At 45.2% G+C, this 24175-nt stretch overlaps 1 protein-coding gene across 2 annotated transcripts in view; it reads left to right on the plus strand.

Annotated features, from left to right (window-relative positions):
* The window catches only part of Ctnnbl1 (catenin, beta like 1), a 161034-nt gene that overhangs the window by 94687 nt on the left and 42172 nt on the right, over positions 1–24175 (plus strand). For both annotated transcript variants that reach the window (NM_001024870.1, XM_039104624.2), the window contains one exon: positions 11681–11862. In NM_001024870.1, the coding sequence (NP_001020041.1) occupies positions 11681–11862 (182 nt within the window). The remainder of the gene's footprint in view (positions 1–11680; positions 11863–24175) is intronic.

The following is a 24175-nucleotide window of genomic DNA, read 5'->3' on the forward strand; positions in this document are numbered from 1 at the left end:
TTCTATTTTATGGAATAATTTGAGGAGTATTGGCGTTAACTCTTTGAAAGTCTGGTACAATTCTGCCCTAAAACCATCTCACCCTGGGCTTATTTTGGTTGTAAGACTTTTAATAATTGCATCTATTTCCTTTTAGGTTATAGATCTATTTAAATTGTTTTTCTGATCTTGATTTAACTTTGGTAAGTGTTATCTATCAAGAAAATGATCTTAGATTTTTCAGTTTGGTGGAGTACAGGTTCTTAAAGTATGTCCTTATATTGTCTTGGATTTCCTCCATATATATTGTTACGCCTCCCTTTTGTTAATTTGGGTATTCGCTCCATCTTTTAGCTAGTTTACATAAGGGTCCCTCTATTTCTTTTGGAATCAACTCTTTCATTGATTCTTTTTATTGTTCTCTTTGTTTTCTTTCTGTTGATTTCAGCCCTCAGTTTGATTATTTCTTGCTGTCTACTCCTTGGGTGTGCTTACTTTTTGTTCTAGAGCTTTTAGGTGTGCTGTTAAGTTGTTAGTGTGAGATCTCTCCATTTTTGTTTTTTAATGTTGGTACTTATTGCTATGAACTTTCCCCTTAGCAGTGTTTTTGTTGTGTTTCATAACTTTGGGTATGTTGTGTATTCATTGTTATGGAATTCTAGAAAGTCTTTAATCTCTTTATTTCTATCTTGACCTACTTTTTATTCAATATAGAGTGCTCAGTTTCCAGAACTTGTAAGCTTTCACAGTTTCTGTCACTGATATCCAGGTTTAATCCATGGTGGTTTGGTAGGATTTATTTAGGTAGGAAATAGCTTCAGAGAGTTATTTCAGTTTTACTTTCTCTATTGATACGTGCTTTGTGTCCAAGTATTAATTTTGGAGAAAGTCCCATGAGGTGCTGAAGCAAAGCTCTGTTATTTTGTATTTGGGTGGAATATTCTATTAATATCTGTTCACTTCATTAGGTTTGTAATGTCTGTTGACTCCAGTATTTCTCTGACATGTGGGTGACATGTCTGTTGGTGAGAGTGGGGTATTGAAGTCTGCCACTATCAGTATTTGAGGGTCAGTGTGTGACTTGAGCTTTCATAGCGTTTCTTTTACAAAAGTGGTTGCCCTTGTGTTTGGGTCATAGATGTTAAGAATTGAAATGTCATCTTGGTGAATTTTTCCTTTGATGACCAAGTAGTATCCTTTCCATCTCTTGATTAATTTTGGTTTGAAGCCTATTTTATTAGATAGTAAAATGACTACACCAGTTTGCTTTGTTAGGTCCAATTGCTTGGAAGATCTTTTTCTAATCCTTTACCCTGAGGTCATGTCTATTCTTGATTTTCTTGTATGCAGCAGATGATAGATCCTATTTTCGCATCCATACTATTAGCCTGTGTCCTTTTATTGAGGAATTGAGACCATTGATTTTGAGAGATGTTAATGACCAATGACAGTGGTTGGTGGTGGTGGTGGTGTGTGTGGGGAGAGAGACAGAGAGAGAGACAGAGATAGCAGAGAGATGACAGAGACAGAGAGAGACAGAGATAGCAGAGAGACAGAGAGAGTGAGAGACAGACAGACAGAAACAGAGACAGCAGAGAGACAGAGAGAGAGAGACAGACAGAAACAGCAGAGAGACAGAGACAGAGATAGCAGAGAGACAGAGAGAGAGAGACTGTGAATGAATGAATATGAATGTGTTCCTGTTTTCATGGGTGTAAATAATCTCCTTGGGTTGGAATTTTCCTTCTTCTAGTAGCTGCCGTAGAGCTGGATTTGTAGATACATGTTATCTAAATTCAGCTTTGTAGTAGAATATCTTGTTTCCTCTATCTATAGTGATCGAAAGTTTCACTGGGTATAATAACCTGGGCTGGCATCCGTGGTCTCTTCAGCACATCTGTTTTTTTGAGTCTCCATTGAAAAGTCAAGTGTAATTCTAATAGGTCTGACTTTTTGTGTTACTGGGCCTTTTTCTCTTGCAGCATTTTATATACTTTCTTTGTTCTGTATCTTTAGTGTTTTGATTATTATGTAGCATGGAGATTTTCTTTTCCAGTCCAATCTGTTTGTGTTCTGTAAGCTTCTGAACACAAACATCCCCTTCTTGAGGTTAGGACATTTTTCTTCTATGATTTTGTTGCACATATTTTTGGGGCTTTTGAGCTTGAATTATTCTTTTTCTTTTCTTATTATTCTTAGGATTGGTTTTCTTATAGTATCCTAGATTTCCAAGATGTTTTGTGTCAGGGGTTTTTGGATTTTACATTACTTTTGCACAGTTTATCCATTTCTTCTGTTGAATCTTCAGTGGCTGAGATTCCTATTCCATCTTTTGTATTCTTCTGGTGAAGCCTCTGTACTCTGTTCACGTTCCCAAATTTTTATTTTCTTAATTCCCTCACTTTGTGTTTTCTTTATTGATTCTATTTCCATTTTCAGGTCTTGAACAGTTTTAGTCTTTTCCTTCCACCATTTGTATTTTCCTGGATTTCTTTAAGGGATTTACTCATTTCTTCTTTAAAGTCATTTATCATAGTCATATAGTTTAAAGATGTGTTTCATATGGTTTTAAGGTCTTTTACTTCAGCTACATTGGAATATTCAGGGCTTGCTGTGGTAGGACAGCTGGGCCCTGCTGGAGTCATACTGCCCTGGCTGTTAGGCATCTTGGTTTGGGGTGAGTATGAGTCTAGGTGCTGATTTCTGGATTTGTCTTTGCTGGGTGGGTGTTGCTCCTTGGTTTCTGTTTCCCCTCTGGATTTTCAGAGGGTGTCTTTGCTGTGTATTGCCTGTTTTACTGGCCTGCTTGGCAGTTCTGTTCGCAGGGAGTGAATGTTGGAGGCTCAGGGAGGGCAGGCCAGGGAGAGATAGTCTGTTGCAGCACTAGGGTCAACCCTGAGGATTGGGTCTTGGGGAGCAGAGAATGAAGATGTTCCACAGGCAGCCTACCTTGTCATCTGGCAGGTGTGGCCTATTGAGCTGGCGGTGTCTGCAGGTTGGGGGTTGGGACACAGGAGGAGAGGCCAGGGGAGGATGGGATCCACAGGAAGAGTTCACAGAAGGATGAGGGAGTTGCAGCTGGCATTTTATTGAAACTTACAGAGGTGACCGAGAGGATTGGGTTTGGGGAGGTAGAATGAAAAGGTCCACAGACAGCCTACTACTGGGTCATCTGGCAGGCATGGCCTGTGAATGAGCAGGGGTGTCTGCTCTTGAGTTGGGGACTAGGACACAGCAACCAGATGGGAAGGGGACGATCTGTGGGATATGGAGGAGTTAGGAACAAAGGGGAAAAGCGGCTACAGCTTTTGTATTGTTACAGAGCTCGGGAGGACTCTGAGAATTGGGTCTGGGGGGACAGAGCTATATCTGCACATTTGCCATTGCATGGGCTCTTCATGTCCAAGTCAGGAGGATCGTGACTTTCAGGTCACCTCATGAATAGTAGATGATATCTTCAGAACAAAGAGTAGAATTATTTTGGCCATGAGAGTTTTTAAAAAAAAAATGCTGTCCCCACCCTCCCAGGGGCTATAATTTCATGTACATGTGCATGATTGTGATCATATTTTATAATCACATATAATAACAAAATATAATACAATCAAGTATTAAAAACATCGTTGCATGTACATTCTGCTGCTCACAGCTGTCCACTGCAGTGTCTCGATAGTGGTTCCATCCTTGTTTTTCTCCCCGTACTGCACTAAATACTTGAGCTGTTCTGTTCAGGCATCTTCCACAGTGTGCAGCCTGCAGTCATCTCCTCCCTTTTATCAAACGCAGTTTCATACTCAATTAGTTACTCAATTCAGCCTTGTTCAGTCCAACACGCTGATGGTTCTCTCCCTTCGACATCATCAGATGTCCTAGCTGTTTTAATGTCCTCATCTTCTGTTCTATCATGTGGTGTTTTGGGTGATGCTTTATGGTGGCATTTATTAAGTTTTGGGTATTGTGAATTTTACCTTGTTCCCTGGGTTTCTGTGTTTTAATTTGCTTATTTACATCTTTGTGGTGCTGTGCGTTGGACTCAAGACCTGGTGTGTGCTGGGCCAGCAGTCTACCACTGAGTCAGTCCCCATGATATAATAACCTGGAAACAGATCCTCTTCCCCCTTATTTACGTGTATGTGGTGTGGTGTATGTTTTGTTGGTGTAGATGTTAGCATGTGTGACACAGATGCCCATGCATGAAGGAGCCAGAGGTTGACGTCAGGCACCGTCATTTTTCTGTTGGTCGTCACCTTTGCTTTTTTGTTGTCGAATGCATTATTCCTGTGTGATATGAAGGTGGTTAGCAGTCCATGCGTGCCAGGGTGGCGGTCAGAAGGCACTCTATAGAGTCGTCTCTCTCCTTCCACCTTCTGAGTTCAGGTGTTGAACTTGAATTGTCGGACTTGCAAAGCATGCTCTTCCAGCATGAACCCATCTCCGCATTCCTCTGCCTTCATATTTTATGACAGGGTCTCTCAGCGTAGTGCTGATAATCATGGTTGGCTAGACTGGCTGGCCAGTGAGCTTCAGGGTCCACCAGTCTCCATCCTCACCTGGCTCTCCACTGCAGTGAGTCTTGGAATCTCCCAGCAGACATGTTCTCTGTGTGTGCTGCCTTGTCTCAGTGTCTGGGAACGATTTATTCTGTTCACCGCTGTTCTATTCTCCATTGCTCCTCATTTGCTTCAGGAAGGGAGGGGACATAAAAGCCCATTTCTTGTCCTTCATTTTAACTCACAGGCCAAGCCCAGCACGTACATTATCCATTTTCTTACACTCTGTTGCTGGTAGATAGCAGTACAACACAACTTCTAAGTATCGTTTTACACTGAGCTCCTTGCTATATTGCCCACCCCCTGACCTATGGGGCAGATGCTATCCTCCCAAGACAGCATTTCACCTCAGTCAGGTTTGCTGTAGTGGTACCCCCAAATCTCAGGGACTTACCAGAACAAAGGCTTTCCACACTGAGCACCTCTGTAGCTGGCTCCTGGAAGTTCTGCTATCTGCCTTGGGACATACAAATCACAAGTGCCACCCACAAGATAAAAGGGAAACCTGAGAGATACAGTCCATCTTTCAGTTTCTCCTCTGAAGATACATGTGTTATACCCACACCTTATTGGCTCTAGAGAGTAGCATGGCCAGGGTCTGGTGAGAAAAAGTGTGTTAGCAATTATGTGTTGACTCATGGGCTCATGTGAATTAGTCAACTGAGGACAGGTTAAAGGACATTGTGTCCATGGCCTGAAACCACTCTGGTCATTGATGATGGCCTGGATGAGTGTCCTCGGGTGGTGCTGCTTAGAGATAGTGCAGTCTAATGGGAAGTTCTTAGGTCATTAGAGCTGTGTCTTTGAAAGTGGTTATGGCTTTCTAGCTTCTTCCTCCTGCCTCATGGACTTAGGCAGTTTTGCTCTGCTGTGTGTTCTTGGCTGTTGCCATCTGATGCCCCCGCCAGAAGCCCAAAGCAATGAGTTGGAACCTCTGACATCATAAACCTTTTTCCTAAAAGTTCATTCTTGCTTCAGGTATTTCATTATAGTTAATGGCGGGAAGCTGATTATAAAGGCATCTTGATTTGTCTAATTCATGCAAATGTCCGGTAAAATGCTGTCATGTTTGGGGAGCTCTCCAGGAAACAAGCTCTGTCAAGTGTCTTTCAAAGCAAACCAAGTGATCCTGCATGGGATTAGCCGGATTCCTTGCCAAGATCAGCTCATGGTTACCAGTATCTTTTAAAGAACCTCCTTAAATTACCTCTTTAATTAATCCTAGCTAGCCAGAGTCCTGGGGAAGGGAATCCTCATATTTAGCCTGTCCTTCAAAGACATTTCCTCCTGGCTTCTGCTGCTTTTCCTCTACCTTTAAAAAGACTACCTCAGGGTAGTCTCACACAGGAGATTCAGTTACAGCCTACATAGACTTAATTATTCTCTCAAGTTTCCCCGCATTCCTGAATTTTTGAACCATTAAGTCCCAGCTGCACATCACTGCCACATCCTAGAGGCACCTCGGGTTTAACCAGAGCTCTTGGCCCTTTCATCCCTGTCTGCTCCTTTGCCCTGTTTCTTAGTCACTGTTCTATTGCTGTGAAGAGACATCATGAACACGGCAACTTATTTAAAAGTAAATTAATTGTGGGCTTGCCTTGGATTTTAGCAGGTTAGTCCTTTATCGCCATGGCAGGAGCTTGGCGGGAGCATGGCGACACTCATGGTCTTGGAGCAGTAGCATCGTGATCTCTGCAGGCCAAGAGAGTGAGCCTGGGCTTGGCCACTGACACCCTTCCTCCAGCAAGCCACACCTCCTAATCCTTTCCAATAGTGTCACTCCCTGGTGACTTAAGCACTCACATTTATGAGCCTATTGTGGGGTCTAAGGGTAGAGGTGATTCTTACTCAACCCCCCACACGCTGCTCTCTCTCTCTGCCGTTGCTTCCCTTTCTTCTGCCCCAACCCCTGTCTACTGTGGCTGAGCAATCCAACCTCCCAAGGCACGTAGTTACCTGGCTTCCGCTGTGGTGTGGCCTTCCTGCTCTTTCCCTGGTTGCACCTGCTCTTGCCTCTGCCTGTGCTCCTGTTTTCTTCTGCTCCCTCCTTACTTGTCTTGGAAACACAGTTCAGCTTCACCTTTCTGGCCAGGCCTCATGGCAGCACTCCACCTCCTTTGTCTAAACCTCTACTGCAGGACCCAGCTTTCTCAGGCAGCCCTCATCCCTCATCTGCTTGTTTCTGTGCTGTGTGGACCAACCCCCTCCCCTCCCAGAAGCCCCGAGCTGAGCTTTGTCTCCGCATTCTTGACTAGATGTCTGGCACCTGTTAGGTGTCTCATAAATATTTGAGGAAAGGAAAAGATGAGCAAGGAAAATCATACTCAGAATCTGTGTTCATTACAGAAGCGTTTGGGTGTGATAAAGAATAAGCTAATTAAAACTACAACAGGAGATACTGTTCCGGCATCCAAGGCACACATGAGCAGATAGGCAACAGCCAACCCCAGCCATCAGCCATGGCACCCAGCTTGTGGAGGCTGGTGTCCACATTGGTACTGGCATGATCGACAACCCGATGAACCCAGACAAGACTAAGATAAACTACTTGTCCTCCAGTAGAATAAATATTTCAAATAAAGTCAACCCAAGAAAGTCAGGCCAAACAGCTATTGATTGCTAAAAGCCTGAACTTGAGCCCAATGAATATTCCAAAGTTCACCTCCATGCAGCTTGCCTAAATGGTGATCAATATGCAATTACTGCCCCCTTTAAAGGCGTCCTACACCGCTGTGCTGCCTACCCAAAGAAGGGCTTTGCTTTTAGAGTCTTTTGTTTCTTGAATTTGCTTAGGCAGGGAAAAAAGAGGGCCTTGGCTCAGCCGGGCTCCTTTGCCTTCAGTGTTTCAAGCAGTCCTGTGTCATTTGTGAAATGGTTTCAGTGTATACTCAACAGAAGCCGAAGGTGCCCTGGTCAGCACTCGTTCATTTCAGGCCGTCCTTTCCTGGTGCTAACCAATGAGCATTTGTAGCTCCGTTTCCTAATTTCTGCCTGCATGATTATCTGCCCTAGCCATAACCTCTATAAATCCAGCTTGTAAAGCTGGGTTCAGAAGTCCAACCGCAGCAAGAATGAGGATGTTATTTGTGTAGCCTCCTACTAGAATTTCATCTTGAGACAGAAAGTTCTTCCCAATGGATATCAAACCTTGTTTGCCTCCTCCTGCTGTTTAAACTTTCATATTTCTCTTAAATAGGCCTTCACACATACACACACACACACACACACACACACACACACACACACACACACACACACACACCTCTCTCTGCTGCAGTCAGACCTCTCTCTGTATCCCATTTACATTATTGCCATAGTCTCTGAACCGTCCTCCCTGCCCACAAGGTCTGCCCCTCCAGCCCCCTCTTCTCTCTGCTTCTGGACTAAGCCTTCTAAATGTGCTCCTTTTAGTGCCCACCTTCTCAGTGACTGGATGGAGTTGGGCTTCCCTAGCATCACAGCAGGGGCCTGGTGTGAACACACTTGCACACACTGTCCTGACTGGCTTCATTCCCACTTGGTGTTCCCCCAGCTCAGCCACCAGTGCTATTGCCACTCACCCCTCTGTTGACAGGCATCCCCTGCTGTGTGATCCCCTCACTGGCTTCTCCCAGATGAAGCTGCTCTTTCCTTCCTCTTAAAATCATGAACATAATTCCCATTACTTCTGTTAAAATTTGTTACTATCCTTTCCTCAAAGCCCTTAAAAACAAGAAACCTCCAGCTTCCAATAGCCAGGACAGTGAACAGGCCTTCTTCTGCCAAGGCCTTCCTCCTGTCCTCAAACTCAGTGGCTGGATGGAAGGTCACCTCTGAGTAGCTGAGTTGATATCTGTGTTGGGAGGACAGAGGTGGGAACAGTCGTTGCACATCCTGAACACCTCCTGTCCTCTGGCTTTCTGCAAAATGTAAGCTGTGGAGTAGAGTGGCATCTTTTATCTTTGACAGGAAAGGTGTCCGTCAGGTATTGTGGAGGACCAAACACAGGGCACCTTTTCCTGATGACTTCATGTTCATTTGGTCTCCCCAGATGGATTCTACCTTTTGGAGCAGAAGCCATGTCTTTGTGTCTACCACAGTGCTGAATAAGTGCTCAGTAAACACTGTACTTGGATGGTTGATTTACCATCCGTATCCAGTTAGAAAATAATTGATTTGTTTCTCTGTGCCTCTTAGAATGCTAAAGAAAATCATAAAAGATTTTTAGAAATTATGCTCTGTTACTTCTAGATCTTTTAGATCTTAAAAGTCTCCAGAGCTCTATGTACTGAAGGTTTAGTTGCCAGCCTGCAGTCATGTCGGAAAATAGTGGAACCATAATGAGGTAGGGTGTCGTGGAGAAGAGTAAGGTCATGTTAATGAGTAAGTGTTGATGAGAGACTTTAGCACCACCCCCACCTGCTTCCTGACCACCACAGGGCAAACATCCCCATTGCCACACAACCCCAGTGTGAATACTGTGCTATGTGGAACCAGGAGAGCACAGAGTAAAATGCCAGAAACAGGCAGGCAAACCTTTCTTCTTTGTAAGTTGTCTCGGGTATTTTGTCACAAACTCCCTAGAGAAACCTACAAAGCGGTAGCTGCTAACAGGATGGCTGAGACTTTCACCCCCAAGGGTAGTATCACCTTTAGTTTGGTTTGGTCTGATTTGGTTTTTTTTTTTTTTTTTCCCTTAAAAGTCATTTAGCTTTTCTAATTTTACAAAGTACATGTTCACTGTTGGAAAATGAAAGGCACTAAAAGTGGGAAAAGGAATATGAAGATGCAGAAAAAGGACTTGTGAAGTCCAGCATAGTCTCATAATAGAATTACTTCAGTGGGGAAAGAAGGAACTTCCGTAACCCTTGGTAACAGGCACTTGCAGAACGCCCACAGCTAACGCAATACCTAATGGTCAGTGAGAAGATGCTTGCCAACCATGGTCAGCAGCAAGATAAGAAGTTTTCTTACACATTGAACGGGTGGTTCCAGACAGGGCAGCTGAGCAATGCTGGAAAATAAAAAGCATCCAAGCTAGGAAAGGAAAGGAAGAGGTATTTGTTTGCAGCTATTAGAACTAATAAAGAAGTTATATGACCAGTCTAGAAAATTAATTGTATTTCACTGTGACCGGCTCTCACAGTGTAGCCCTGGCTGACCTTTAAGTCCCTATGTAGTCCAAACTGGCCCTAGTTCACAGATAGCTGCATCCTGAGGACTGGGATTAAAGGAATGTGTCACATTGCTCCCTGCAAGAAGCATGCATTTTAAGTCAACTCGCTGTGGTGGCACATGCCTATAACCTCAGCTCTTGAACAGTGGGGGCAGCAAGACTAGGAGTTTGAGGCCAACCTGGGCTGTAATGAGGCCCTGTCTCAAAAAACAAAGGAGCATTGGTTTTAAATTCCCGCATGTGAATAATTCTGGGACAGTCCTCCGTTCTTCTGTAAAAGAATGAAGCTGGGCCTTACCTCACATTCAAACTTAACTCAAAAAAGATTAGAGGCCTAACTGTAAGAAGTCTTGAGAAGAAAATACAGGGTCAGCATTTATGACATTGAATGCAGTAATGGTATGACAGCAAAAGACAAAATTAGATGCATTGAACTCTATCAAAATTTGAAGGTTTTATTCTTCAAATGATACTGTTAAGAAAGTAAGGAGAGGGCTGGAGAGAGAGCTCAGCTGTCAAAGGGTAAAGTTCACAACCAGAACATCAAGAAAGCAAGGAGAGATTGGCAGATTGAGGAAATGACTTTATCATTTATCTGTTGAGGGATTTCAGAATATAAGAAAACAAATGCTTAGAACGCAGTGATAAAGGGCACTTGTTACCCTGTTCCAAAATGAGCAAAGCAGGCTGGGGGGGGGGGGGGGGGCAGGTGGATCTCTCTGAGCTCCAGGCCAGCCTGGCCTACATAGTGAGCTCTAAAACAACCAGAGCAACACAGGGAGACCCTGTCTCAAAAACAAACAAACAAAAACTAAACAAAGAAATATGAGCAAAGTTTCTAAGTGGGCGTTTCCCCCAAGACTGTCTACAAACGCCCAAGCCCACTGAATACTCAGCTCTATTAGTCATCAGATATGTAATCAGAACCTCAGTGAGGGGCCTCAGGGGGAGCAGGTGCTTTCCACCAAGTCTTACAACATGCGTTTGATCTCTGGAACCTACAGACTCCCACACCTACCATGGCATGTGTGCTTTCCCCAGCATGCACACGCTGAGACAGTCTTGTTACCCCCACTAGGATAACATAAGTGGATCTCTTGTCACTGGTGTGAAATGGTGTGTCCACTGTGGAGAGCAGTCTAGTGGGTAAGCAGAATTACCCTGGTAACCAGCAACCGTCTCCTAACAGATGTAGTCAAGAAAAAGGAAGTCTCATGTCCCCTTGAAATTTTATACGTGGATATTCACAGCAGCGTTATTTATAGTAGAAAATATATATCCACTTGTATAAAAATCAACATATAGATAACTATACAATGAACTAGTCACCATTTGAAAAAGGAAAATGAACCACTGACAAGCTAGCACACAGGTGAGCCCTGAAAACAAGATGCAAAGTCACAGAGACCATGTGTAGTAGCATGTGCTTGAAATGCCTGAGTAGACAAGGCTAGACACAGCACAGAGTGCTGGCTGCTTAGAGCTCAGGAGCCAGGGGATGGAGGGGAGGAACAAAGGGTGCGTGGTTTTCTCACAGGGCAGTGGAAACGCACTATGGTTGGCCATGGGATGGTTACCTCTGTGTGAGCACACTGCTACCACTGCTGTACATTCTCAGAGGACAGATCAAGTGATGTGGTTTGTATCTAGTAAAGCTGTTAAGGAAGGGGCTGCTAAACCATCAGCCCTCAGTTTGGTCTGCTTCTCTAGTCTTGTGATGTGCTTCCCACAGAACTGTCATAACACATGAGGGAATTTGAACATTACCGTTTGCAACTGTAAGATTTTATTCTTGGATGGATAAGACTTTATTCTTCCTATTCCAGATTCTCCTACTAATGTATATGGTAATCTGCTTAGGAATTTCATAATGTAAACATTGTCTCAATTTTTTTGTTTTTATTGGGGATTTTTTTCCTTCCTAGTAGAATGAATACACACTAAGAAAAAAAAAAATGATATATACTGCTTCTTACAGAATGCCTTTGGTTTGTAGGGAGAAGAAGATCTCCCGGAGCAGTGCCCTGAAGGTACTGGACCACGCCATGATTGGGCCGGAAGGCGCAGACAACTGCCACAAGTTTGTTGACATTCTGGGCTTACGGACCATCTTTCCACTCTTCATGAAGTCTCCCCGGAAGATCAAGAAGGTGGGAACCACAGAGAAGGAACACGAAGGTAGGGTTCGCTGTGGGGCCCACTGGGAGAGGCAGGTGGGTCATGCTGAGGGAGCTCTGTCTCCTGTTCCAAGAATGGCAAAGCAGCCCAGAGGGTGACCAGTGGCCTTTGTGGGTCCTGTTCTGTGTTTGCTTGAATCCTGGAGGTTCTACTCCCTCTGGTCTGTGTGAGTGCGTGAGAAGGCTTTGTGCTCCTCACTGTAATTTGCAGTTGGTGTCTCTCTGATAGAAGACCCTTTTGAAAAGAGTAATGAGGTGGCCCCACATGTCACCTCTGGAGTGGTGCTTTCGTGTATTTCTGTATTAAAGTATGATTCAGCCAACATCAGGAATTGCCGGAATAAACTATTTACAGCCCAGGTTCCCCTTTTTATGTTTCTCCTCCCGGATGGCGCATACTCCTAGCAAAATGCCGCTGTGAATTGTGAGGCCGTAACCGGAGTAGTTACCGCCAGGCCAGTGTCTTCCTGGTATTGTCTGGTGGCCTGCAGCATCCCTCCCCCAGTAAATAGCTGCAATGCTCTCTGGAAGGCCAGCGATTTATGGGCATTGACAGCTCCGCTGGAGGCTAGCAGACACTTGCACCCGAGAATTTACATGGTTGGATGGCTATTTTAAAGTGCAGGAGCGTGCAGAGAGACAGGAAGCAGTATGTGTGGAAGCGGAGGAAACCTGAGCTGCTGGGGAAACTCACTGGGCCTTGTCAAGGGGCTCTGTGTCCCACATTTGGGTGACTTTTTCCTCTGATTGGTAGAGTTGGCCTAGACACCTGCCATATCCACTTGTGCCCCTCACTCTCCTGTCCGTGTCTCAAATAGACCTGGCTCTATCTCCCCAAACTCGAAGATCATTTAAGTGATCATATGAACTCTCCAGAGGCAGCACTCAGACTGAGAGAACAAGTTAGAGACCTCATCTGATTCCGGTCGGATATTGACCAAGCTAGCTGTGAACCAGTTAACCCCGCTGCCTGCCTTTTTCTTTCTGTGGTCGGACTCAGTTGAAAGAGGCCATGGGAGGAGAAGTGAGGGCCTAGATATCTAGACAGGCTTGTGGCGGCCACTGCTCACTGCCTGCCAGGTTCTGCTAGAGCCGTGTTCTTCGAAGTCTCATTTAAGCCTCAGAGCTGGTGCAGAAGATGGTGATATCTTTGCTAATTCTTATAGAAAATCAGCTCACACAGGGCCAGTGTGTTAGCTTTTGTATGTTTGTGTGCATACATGTGTGTGGATATATGTGTGTGCCTACATGGGGAGATCAGAGAGCAGCTTCAGATGCTGCTCCTCTGCAGCTGCCTACTTCGTTCTGTTTTTAAAAATATATTTATTTATTTTATGTACCTGAGCACACCGTAGCTATTTTTAGACACACCAGAAGAGGACATTGGATTCCATTACAGATGGTTATGAGCTACCATGTGGTTAGGACCTCTGGAAGAGCAGTCAGTGCTCGTAACCACTAAGCCTTCTCTCCAGCCCCTACTTTGTTCTTTTGAGACAGAGACCCTCTTTGGCCTGGAGCTCACTAATTTGCTAAGCCAGTGTAGCCAGCTGGCCTCGGGTCCCCCTGTCTCTGTCACCTCAATACCAAGTACCAACCTTTTTCACTTGGGTTCTGAGGATAAACTCTGGTCCTCATGCTTGCAAGGCAAGCACTTCATCAACAGAGCCATCTCCTCCTGCCCCCGGCCAACCCGACCCAGACCCTTGGTCTAAAATCTGAGGAAGTGAGATTAGTGAACTAAAAGCTGTGATGGCTGTGCCTTCAGCTTCTGAGCTCTGGGCCCTAGTTGTCAAAGCTGCTTCATAAGCCAGCGACTCTTCACACCGCTGGGGCCAACCTGCTGGCTTCTCCTGAGAAACTTGACACTGCTTTGAGCATGCGTGAAGGGAAGGTGAAGGAAAACAGCCCTGAGCCAGCTCTTGTTCCTATGCAGGGATCTGAGAAGGAAGTGACAGATCCAGCCAACAGCTGTTTTCCTACTGAAAAATGTGCCTGGTGGCACGCTGGTGACAGAAGATTGCCGTTAGAGTGCCCACATTAGGATTTGATAACTTTATATTAGTGGGGGCAATGACTTGGGAAGACAGCTCCTAGAAGGCTGGGCTGCACTGGCTGGCGAGGATAGGCTGTGCAAACTGTCCCATGAGCTTTGAATGGCAGGAGGACTAGATAGGGCACATCATACCCCGTTTCTTTACCCTGCTTTATCCCGTGCAAAAGCCCTGTGCTCCAACTGCTGCCCATGCCCTTCTGACGCAACTGCGCCAGGTCTGTGTGCCACAGCAGAGCACAGCGGCCTCTCACCATTAGGATGTTTGTGACTAGGTTCCTCTCAGGCTTCCATCAAGCCCCTTCTGCTGCCAATACCTAGCGCTCATCAGTTGGCCTGGCTAGCAGTTAGTCACCCCTGCACTTAGACAGGCCCTCCTAATTGATGCATCTTGTTCTAGGACTTGGTCCTCTAACCCTTGACATTGAAGAATCAGTGTGCTTGTCATCTCTGGGTCCCACTGCCTAGCCTGATGTTTAGTGTATATAATAAGTGCACAATAAATGTTTGGTGGCTGCTAAAATTAGCACTTTCCCTGAAGACCTCACAGAGGTCAGGCACAAGCTTGAGCCTCTCCCCAACTAGCTAAAGGCATAAAGCTCACACAGATGGCTGTCAGTGATGTATGCCTTTAATAAGGGTCTTTCATCCAGGTTCTTCGAAAGTAGAAGGAAGACCTTTGCTAGGCACATTGGATTCTGTCACACTGGCTTAGAGATGATAACAGTTGTACCTTCAAGGGTCCCGTATGCACAGAGCTTCATCATAGGTAAGGCCTGCTCAGGACAAGCTTCTCGTGCTCAGATTCCTAATTAATCATCGTGGAGAGGGACTTACTTCCCAGTCTGGAAACCGCCTAGAACTCCCCCCCTTTTCTTTCCTAGCAAGTTTTGGTTTTGTCTCACATCCTGGTTGCCTTAAGTCCGTTCTGGGACAGTCTCAGCCCTGTCACCTCAGGACCAGCCCCAAGCAACTGCAGTGGCAGTTTAGCCTGGTGGCACAATTGGTTTACTGCTAACCACGTGTGATCTTGGGTACATTTCTAAATTCTCTCTCTGAGCCTCAGCTGCCCCATCTTAAAAATAGTGAGGCTAGAATCACCCACTCTGACTGTGTGTAAGGGCCTAATGGAAGGACAGGCGTGGCGAGACTGCCGCTCTACATCCCTGGGGTGGTTCCCCAGCTGTGGACTGAGAATGTGAGACACACCAGCTGTCAGTAGTGAGCGTGTGCAGACTCTTTTGGATGTGTGCCATTATTTCTCAAGCAATATAGTGTTCTCATACGGCTTTTACATTGCAGTGGGTATCGTGGTAATCTAAAGGTGATTGGTTGATTGATTGGTTGGTTGACTTGAGACAAGCACCCTTAGCTGGCTTGGATCTGTTTTGAGATCAGGCTGACCTTGAACTCATAGTGATCTGTCTGCCTCTTCTCAGTGTTGTGTACTTTGGCTTGATGATTTTTTTTCTTCTTCTTCTTCTTTTTTCTTTTTTTTCCGGAGCTGGGGACCGAACCCAGGGCCTTGCGCTCGCTAGGCAAGCGCTCTACCACGCTAAATCCCCAACCCCTTGGCTTGATGATTTAAAGAATATGGAAAGTTGTTTCTGGATTATATGCAAATATTGTGCTATTTTTATTTAAGCGACTTCAGCAGCTGCATATTTTGGTATCTGTGCCAGGTCCTGGACCTAACTCCCTCACGGAGACTGAGAGAAGGCTTTTTATACCTGTTAGAGACATAACAATTAAATAGTCAGCTTTGAAAAGTGCTAATTCTGGGGGCTGGAGAGATGACTCAGTGGTTAAAAAGCACTGACTGCTCTTCGAGAGGTCCTGAGTTCAAACCCCAGCAACCACATGGTAGCTCACAACTATCTGTAATAAGACCTGATGCCTTCTTCTGGTGTGTCTGAAGACAGTGACAGTGTACTCATATAAAATAAATAAATCTCTTTTTTAAAGATTTATTTATTGTATGTATAGGAGTACACTGTAGCTACTGTCTTCAGACACATCAGTCGAGGGCATTACACATGGTTGTGAGATACCATATGGTTGCTGAGTATTGAACTCAGGACCTCTGGAAGAGCAAGCAATCAGTGCTCTTAGCCACTGAGGCATCTCTCCAGCCCATAATAAATAAATCTTAAAAAAAAAAAAAAGAAAGAAAGAAAAAGTGTTAATTCTGATCATAACAATATTGTCGTCAGTTTTGTGTATCTGTGCCTTGGCCACACAACCCAGCCCTTTCTAGAAGTCATGGGGTGAGCTTAACAGTGGGAGGGCTATGTGTGTGTGTGTTTGTGTGTGTGCAGGTGCATGGAGGGCTGTATGTGTGCATGTTTGTGTGTGTGCAGGTGCATGAATGACTGTGTGGATGCATGTTCATGTGGGTGCAGGTGCATGGAGGGCTGTATGTGTGCATGTTTGTGTGTGTGCGGGTGCATGAATGACTGTGTGGATGCATGTTCATGTGTGTGCAGGTGCATGAATGACTGTGTGGATGCATGTTCATGTGTATGCAGATGCATGGAGGGCTATATGTGTGCATGTTTGTGTGTGTGCAGGTGCATGGAGGGCTGTATGTGTGCATGTTTGTGTGTGTGCAGGTGCGTGAATGACTGTGTGGATGCATGTTCATGTGTATGCAGGTGCATGGAGGGCTATATGTGTATGTGTTTGTGTGTATGCAGGTGCATTGAGGGTTGTGTGTGTATGTGTTTGTGTGTGTAGGTGCATGTAGAGGCCAGAGTCAATGTCTCTATCTCTCTCCACCCAAATTTTTAAGACAGGGACTTTCACTGATCCAAGAGTTCACATATTGAGCAAGGGTGGCTGGCTCTAGGCATCCTCCTGGCTCTGCCTCGTCATCACTGGATCATAGGCAAGCACCACATGCCTGGCTTCTGACTTGACTGTTGGGGATCCTTGTGCATGGCAAGCACTTTACCAAATGAGCCATCTCCCCGGCCCCTAGGAGAGCTCCTTCTTGATGAAGAGGTTGTGCTGAATATAGTGGGATCATAAACCAGCTATGGCCCCTCAGCCAGTAGGAGGGGTTGAGAAAGGAGAGCTTCTAGACTCCTTTAGACACCAAAGAGGAGGGGAAACAAAACTGCCCTTATAACCTCAAATTGCTGGTAATTGAGTTCCTCTTTTGTGAGTCTGGGTGGAGAAGGAAAGGAATTATTGTAATTGAAATCCATTCAGGTTTGCATAATAAAACCTTCAGAAATAGATCTGGGGAGGCACTTAGTGTGGGGGATGGGTCAGAAAGACCCACTTGCCCTTGGGTGCAGTAATATGACTGGCTGCCTCTTTGGATTTATAAAGAATTGCACAGTGTGTATTGTCTCCTTGGTTTTAACTACTTTAGCATAGGCAGGGAGGATAAAAGAACCGGGATCCAGAAATGGCATCTGACCTTTACTTCCCGGCTCTCTTTTAAATTCTTATTAAAATAGGCCCAATTTTCCTTGTATTGCCTCATTAGGTAGGTGAGTTATTGAGTTTGTAGCCGTTCTAGTTAATTGCGCTGTTTTAACATGGTTCCCCTGGAGGCTGTTAAGAGCTTTGAGGGGGTGAGCTCCCAAGCAGTGTAGGTGTGTGGCGTGCTTGCTGGGCATGTGCATGCATTTCCACCTTATCCGCAGTGACAGTGGTTGATAGCAGGTCAGCGCTTTGAAGAAGACTTTTCTGTTGTCAGTGTAGGGCTTTAAGTGATTCTAGTCAACTCCACATGTCAGGAAACATGTTGATGCCCCAGGCCTCCTGGACTTCTAACACAATAAAAGAACAGGCCAGGCTCCCATGACACTCCTCAGATCCTGCCAGGGTCAGAACAGAAAGGGCATGGCTTCTCTGCAGTCAGACAGGAGGGGACTTTGGACAGCCCAGAGGAAAAGGAAGCATTGTTGCAGACTCCTAGTGAAGCAGGATGGCACCCCGTCCTTTTGTGCAAACTTTGGATGGAATTAACGCTGTGGTGAAAATACGGCAGAGACCTTAGGCTGTGGCAAGTCTTGTGTGCACAGGAAAGATAGTGACATACCATCTTGCAGAGTCTGTCTACTCATTTCAGGCTCCGTCTCCATGTTCCCTGCTTCTGCCTTCCCTGCAGCTTCCCTGCTCACTTTGGTCAGGTGTTAGTCACTTGCAACACTGGCCTGGGTGCTCCCCGCAAGGCTTTGACCTCCATTTGTCTCTGGCTCCCATATCTTGAACCCCTTCAGTTTCTAAACCCTGGTCGGCACAGCTAATCACCAACAGCTCTACCCACAAGGAGCCCCTTGCTCTACCTTCCAGCCAGTGCAGAAGCCATCCCATGCTTACCTCTATAATTCCCCATGTGCAGTTTGCTTCTAAACTGAATTCTACCTCCTAAAAGTCCCCACCAGCTCTCTCTGTTGCCTTGGCTGCCCCTATCACATCAGTGATATCTAGCTCCTTGAACCCAGTTCTCGAGTCCTCTCCATCTCAAAGGCAGTAAAAGAGTCAGAACTCTCAGCCTTTAGCAAACGCACAGTTCTAGGAAAGGAGGAAATAGGCAAGTGGATAAAGGTGGTTGGGTAGGCATTAGTCACAGAATTCCATTAGCCATTTCAAAAGCCTTCCTGACAAGAGGACTTCATTATTAAAGATAACAGATGAAGGGCCTTAGAGAAGAGGAAGGGACAGGGCAAGCACCAAAGGCAAGCCCAAGCCATCCCAGTGTACAGCATCCACAGGAAGGCTTCTATTCATCTGACTGATTTGAGCCTTCCAACCTCCCCTCCTGGTCAGGGTCATTTCCTCTTCTAAAGGTGTAGAGCGTTGAGCCTTGATGACATCACCACCAGGCAGGTGAGTCACTGAAGGAGGACTCAGACTCCTGCCCTTCCGATCACAAATCTCGTCGTTTCCTCTCCTGAGCTGGGGCTGCTTTACCTCTTTGTTTTGCTGGGTTAGTTACATGATTTCTTAATCAGAAAACCTCACTGCATTACAAGTCGTCCTGGTGGAAGTGATTCTTGTTTAGCTCTGTTTCATTTTTAATGTGAACAGTTCCCCACAGGCTTCCATGTTGAAAGCCTAGTCCCCAGCTGATGATGCTGTTTTGGAAATGTGAGGATGTGGGGACCCACCCAACTGGAGAAGTCACTGGAGCTATTTCTGTGGGGCTAAACTTGGTTCCTGTCTCTCCTCCTGGCTTCTTCCCTGATGCTCTGAGGTGAGCAGCCTTCCTCAGCATAGTCAGAAGTGATGGAGCCCACCAGGTGGGCCAAAATCTGGTAGCATGAACCAGAATGCCTACTTGTCTCCTTGAATTCTTTGTCACAACTGCAAAAAGTCTGATGTTATCCTTTCAAATCTCAGATTGTGAGGAGTACAAGGCGGTAACTTGGTGAAGGTATCATTGGGCATTTCTCGTGCCTGCCATACGCTTGGTGCGTGATAGGTGTTCAGTGCATGCTGGGTGAGCCAATAAATAAGTTTATTAGCATCCACATGGTGTGTGTTGACAGCCACCAAGGCCGGCCAGGACTTCAGAGTGTGACTGAATCTGTGTCTTCACCATGCAGTCTAACTAGGGTTTCTGCTCCAAGAAATTGCTCAGTAGTAGTCCGTACAGATTTGTTATTTAGTCTCTAAGAACAAGCACACTACTCACCTTTCTGAGTTATGGAAGGACTGAGCTAACTTCCACATTAATATTCAGCTGTTGATTCCATTTATTGATGTTAATGGAATTGATGATTAATAATATTATTAATATTAATAAATGCTGTTTTATGGTGGGTCATTACATAACACTGACCCCAGGTATCACTCTTTCATAAGTGGTTGCGTTAGAGCAGGGGTGCTTAAATGTTTCCACTCAAGAAATTTTTATGTAATTGTATTATAGCACATAAAATATAGATATAGAAAGTCACCATTTGGGGCTGGAGAGATGGCACTCGGTTAAGAACACTTGCTGCTCTTGGAGGGGACCAGGGTTTGGTTCCGACCATCTATATCACCAGGTAGCTAAGAGCTGCCTGAAAGTCAGGCTTCAAAGCACCCAGTACCCTTGACAGGTGCTACATGCCCGTGTACACACATGTACACACACACACACATACACACACACACACACACACACATACACACACATACATATACACACATACACACACACATACACACACACACTACACTTGCACTGCATACCCATGCGCGTGCACGCACGTGCACACAGACATAGAAAAAGATTGATAAATGTCAGCATTCACAGATAAGCAACCATAAATAAAGTTGCTTTAAACCAATTTCGGAATATCAGTTTTATCATTTATTAAAGATAAGACAGATCTGTATACTAATGAAGATGGATGTGTAGTTTGTCTGAATATTTGATACAGAGCATTTCAGAGATGTTTTTCTAGGTTTGATAGTCACCAGTGTTGAAAATACCACTTCATAAAAATACACAATACCCAGTGACAGAAGAATGTCTCAGACAATTTTAGAAAATCTTGGGAATTCGCTCCTAATCCCAAACCAAAATTCACTTAATGACTTTTTGTGAAACTCATGTCAGCAATTCAAACAGCATTTTTAATATCAAACATTCCTACACAAAACAATCAGAAGATACACTAAATCAATATGTGGATGCTGAGGAATAACAGTAGGAAAATATTAAGTCTTTGTTTTCCATAATTAAACCATTATGTTTCCATACAAGCAGAAAGCTTAGTGTGTGCAGTAAAAACGCTGGCTCATAGCACAGAGGTCTCCAACCTACCGCGGCGTCCGAGGCCGAGTTCTCTGGTGTGGAGATGCAGAGTGCTCATAGGTGTGTTCAGAACCACAGCTCCTGTGACGTCACACACAGGACACAAGTCGTGCCCGAACACCTCGGACTCGTTCCTCATTTGGGTTTGATTTTGACTTGTTGCTCATTCAGACACAGAATATTGAACACGCCCCCAGTTTTATTAGTGGTGCTGCTGTGAGGGTGGCTTCCCGTTCCTGTTCCTCTGCTTCTCCTATCTCAGTAGTTAAAGAATGTGCCTGACAAAGACTGCAGTTGGTCTCTTGAACCTGACGGTCTTGGAGCTGGGCTCTATGTGTATCAATCCTGAGTGGAATATCAGACAAAACCTTCCCAGAGAGGACTTACCAGGAAGCCCCAGGAGCCCTCTACTCCTCTCTGCCCAAGCTTAAATAAGTTAGATGTTGGTGTGGACCAGTGAGAAGCAGAGTGTGATGGCATTGGGCGTCTGCTGATGAACCCTTAATTCAGAACACGGATAAGACGCCTTGCTGCTGCTCTGTGTCATGTTTGAAAACCTCGTAACCAAACACTTTCTGGATCACTTTCCTTTCTCTCCCCCTGGCTGCTTGTCTCAATACTCCACCCCCCTCCTACCCTCCCATCCCCACCTTGCCATGGATGGCAGAATGTCGGATGCTAACACTAGGCACTGTGCTTGGGTTTTGAGCATTGTGGTCTGACTTGCTGCCTGGCTGAGGTCCTTCAGGACTTACACAGGCAGCACTCTTGTTTGCCCTGGGTGCACTCACCACCTGGGAGCTTCCCCTTGAGGGAGCGGGGCAAACAGGCTGTCCTTTAATGGACACAGGCCTTTACCTGCCCTTTAGCAATAGACTTTCCTCTCTTCTCTTAGAGTTTGTCAGTTCCCAAGCACCTTATAAGAGTCAGATGTAGATTTTGAGCAGAGGTCAGGTTCAAACCAGCTTCCAGCAGCAGGGTGACTGTGGGGCAGGGACAAGCAGCCCAAGGCAGAGGAGAAAGATTGCTTTTACAGGCAGGCTAACCTCAGTTCAGACCCCAGCTCTACTCACAGGCTGCTGAGTGGCCTTGGGCAAGTTCGTTCTTTTGCTTGAAGTTGAAATTCCATTTGAGTCAAGCAAAATTGCTAACGTCCTCCCTTGAGGTTGGACAAAGTAATGATTGGAATGCCCTGTATTCAGTCCCCAGCAGTGGGGTACAGTTGCTAATGTCGGATTCCTTCAGAGAGTCATTGATACCTAACTCATCCAGGTTCTGTGCATACAAACTCCTGCTTCTGTTGGCATAGAACCCATCTAAGAACCAGTCTGTGGAAAGGCTGGACCATAACAGGAATTGTCAGACAGGACAGTCACTGGTAACATCATGGCCTGTAAGCTTGGGCCTAAGGAGGAAAGGTCAGGACTACCATCACTAGGGCTGGGGCCCTGGGGGCTGATTGCTATAGAAAGATACCCCAAGGTAGGTTCCTCTGCATGCTCCTTCATTAGGTAAACATTAATTCCTCTTTGTGCCAGGCTCCTGTGTGAACAAACCCACAGTCCAGCTAGCAAAACAGAAACCCGCATTTATTTTACAAGGTAAAAATGGGAGCCGAATGTGCTAACAGCTCATGGCGAAAACAGGAAAAAGCTTGCATTTCTATGCCAAGGTGGAAAGATGTTTGAGGTCCTGTAAACACACAGGGAAGGCTTCACATCTCACCTGATGAGGACAGTGTGGCCGCCTGAGTCACACATCGGTAGATGTTGAGTAGTAATGTCACGGAAAAACCATACATAGAAAAGACAGAAAGGACAGACTTACAGACTAGACAGACAGTGAGTGAGCACCTGGCCACCATCAGCATCTTATAGAGCCTTGTATGTCCCTTACTGTCTACCCACAGCACCTCTTCGACCCCTGGGGTATGCTCTGAGTCTCTTGTGAGCCCAGCGGTCGGTGAGTAGCATGTAGAGGGGAAATTAGAACATTATAGAGAAGCCAGAGCTGAGCGGGGCCTCAGGTCATCAGGGACAGGCCACAAGACCTTCCAGTGTTCAGTGGAGTTAGCTCTTATTGCTGTTGTGTTAATAATTTTATTATTTCATACCGAAAAGGACCTCCCAAATTTTCACAGGTCGAAAGTATTTATAGTAGCAGTTTCCATTATCTTGAACTTTTAAGTTAATTTATCCCAAATTCAGTGTTGAATCCACAGAGGAGGGTAGAGAACAATTCTCTTTCCTGTGTTCCCTTTGCATTTTTCAGTTTGCCCAGTAGCCCTTGTAGCATTAGGAGAATTCTCATTCTGGAAATAGAATTTTCTTTTGGAGCATTTGTAGTGTTTCAATAGGAATATGATAGTGTTTGTTTATGATCTTGGTTAAATTTTATAGGAATGGTTTACTATGTAATTATATCCTTTATAGAAATCAAACACCAGCATCAGCTGAAGAACAGCCAGACTGTTTTTAGGTTACTCCTGTAGTATTGTAAATAGCCCCAAAACAAAGAAACAACAGAAACTAGGCAGTCCTTAGCTGTGAGCCATGGTTTATTAAAATTCAGCCCGTAATCTCTGCTGGGATGCGGTTCTTAACATCACCCTTTGAGGGCTGTTTTACTTATCCTTAACCCTCATCCCACTTGGCCTAATCCCTACCATGTCTTCTTGTTGCCCACACTTGACTGGTGCGAACACAAGTAAAGAACCGTGGGTTTAGAAGGTCGTGCATGGAGCTGCACAGCCCGTTAGAAACTGAACCTAGCATTTTCCTGTGCTTTCAAAATCGTCTTGCAGGTTTTTGTTTTGCCTTGATTTGTATTTTGTGTGTTTGTTTTGTTTTCAGATGATACATTTTGAATGTATTCCTTCCCTTCCCCCAGCTTCTCCTAATTCCCCATCTCCCTATCTACCCAACTTCATGTTTTGTCTCTAATTCTCTGAGTGTTTTTTTCTAAAAAACAAACAAAAAATTGAAACAGACAAAAAAAGCAAAGAAAATCAATAAGACAAACATCACACACACACACACACACACACACACACACACACACACACCCATCATGGAGTCTGTTTTGTGTTGGCCAACTGCTCCTGGATATGGGTCCTGCCTAGAGTGTGGTTTTACACCCAGTGAGACTCCATCGGAGAAAGTGAGCTTTCCTTTCTCAGCAGGTGTCCGTCACAAATAGCTTCTTGGTCAGGGCTGGGGATTCTTATACAACAGAACTGATGCACATGTGAGCTCAGACTGTGGAGGCCTTGTTTTTAATCATACACTAAAGCTCCTCACCTATAGAGAGCTTGATTTAAACTCATCTCCTACTTTGCCCTTTTCTCTGTAGGCCTGCATAGGCTCCATCTCTCAGTGGTAACCCTTTTGGCCTGTCTCACTTTTTCTGCCTCTTGGCTTCAGACCCAAGATGTATCTGCCACCTTATCTTCCCTCCCTGGGGCTTTCCAGAGCCAGTGCTCAGTGCTGCTCCCTCCAG

Source organism: Rattus norvegicus, chromosome 3, assembly GCF_036323735.1.
Source record: "Rattus norvegicus strain BN/NHsdMcwi chromosome 3, GRCr8, whole genome shotgun sequence".
Taxonomy (NCBI): Eukaryota; Metazoa; Chordata; class Mammalia; order Rodentia; family Muridae; genus Rattus; species Rattus norvegicus.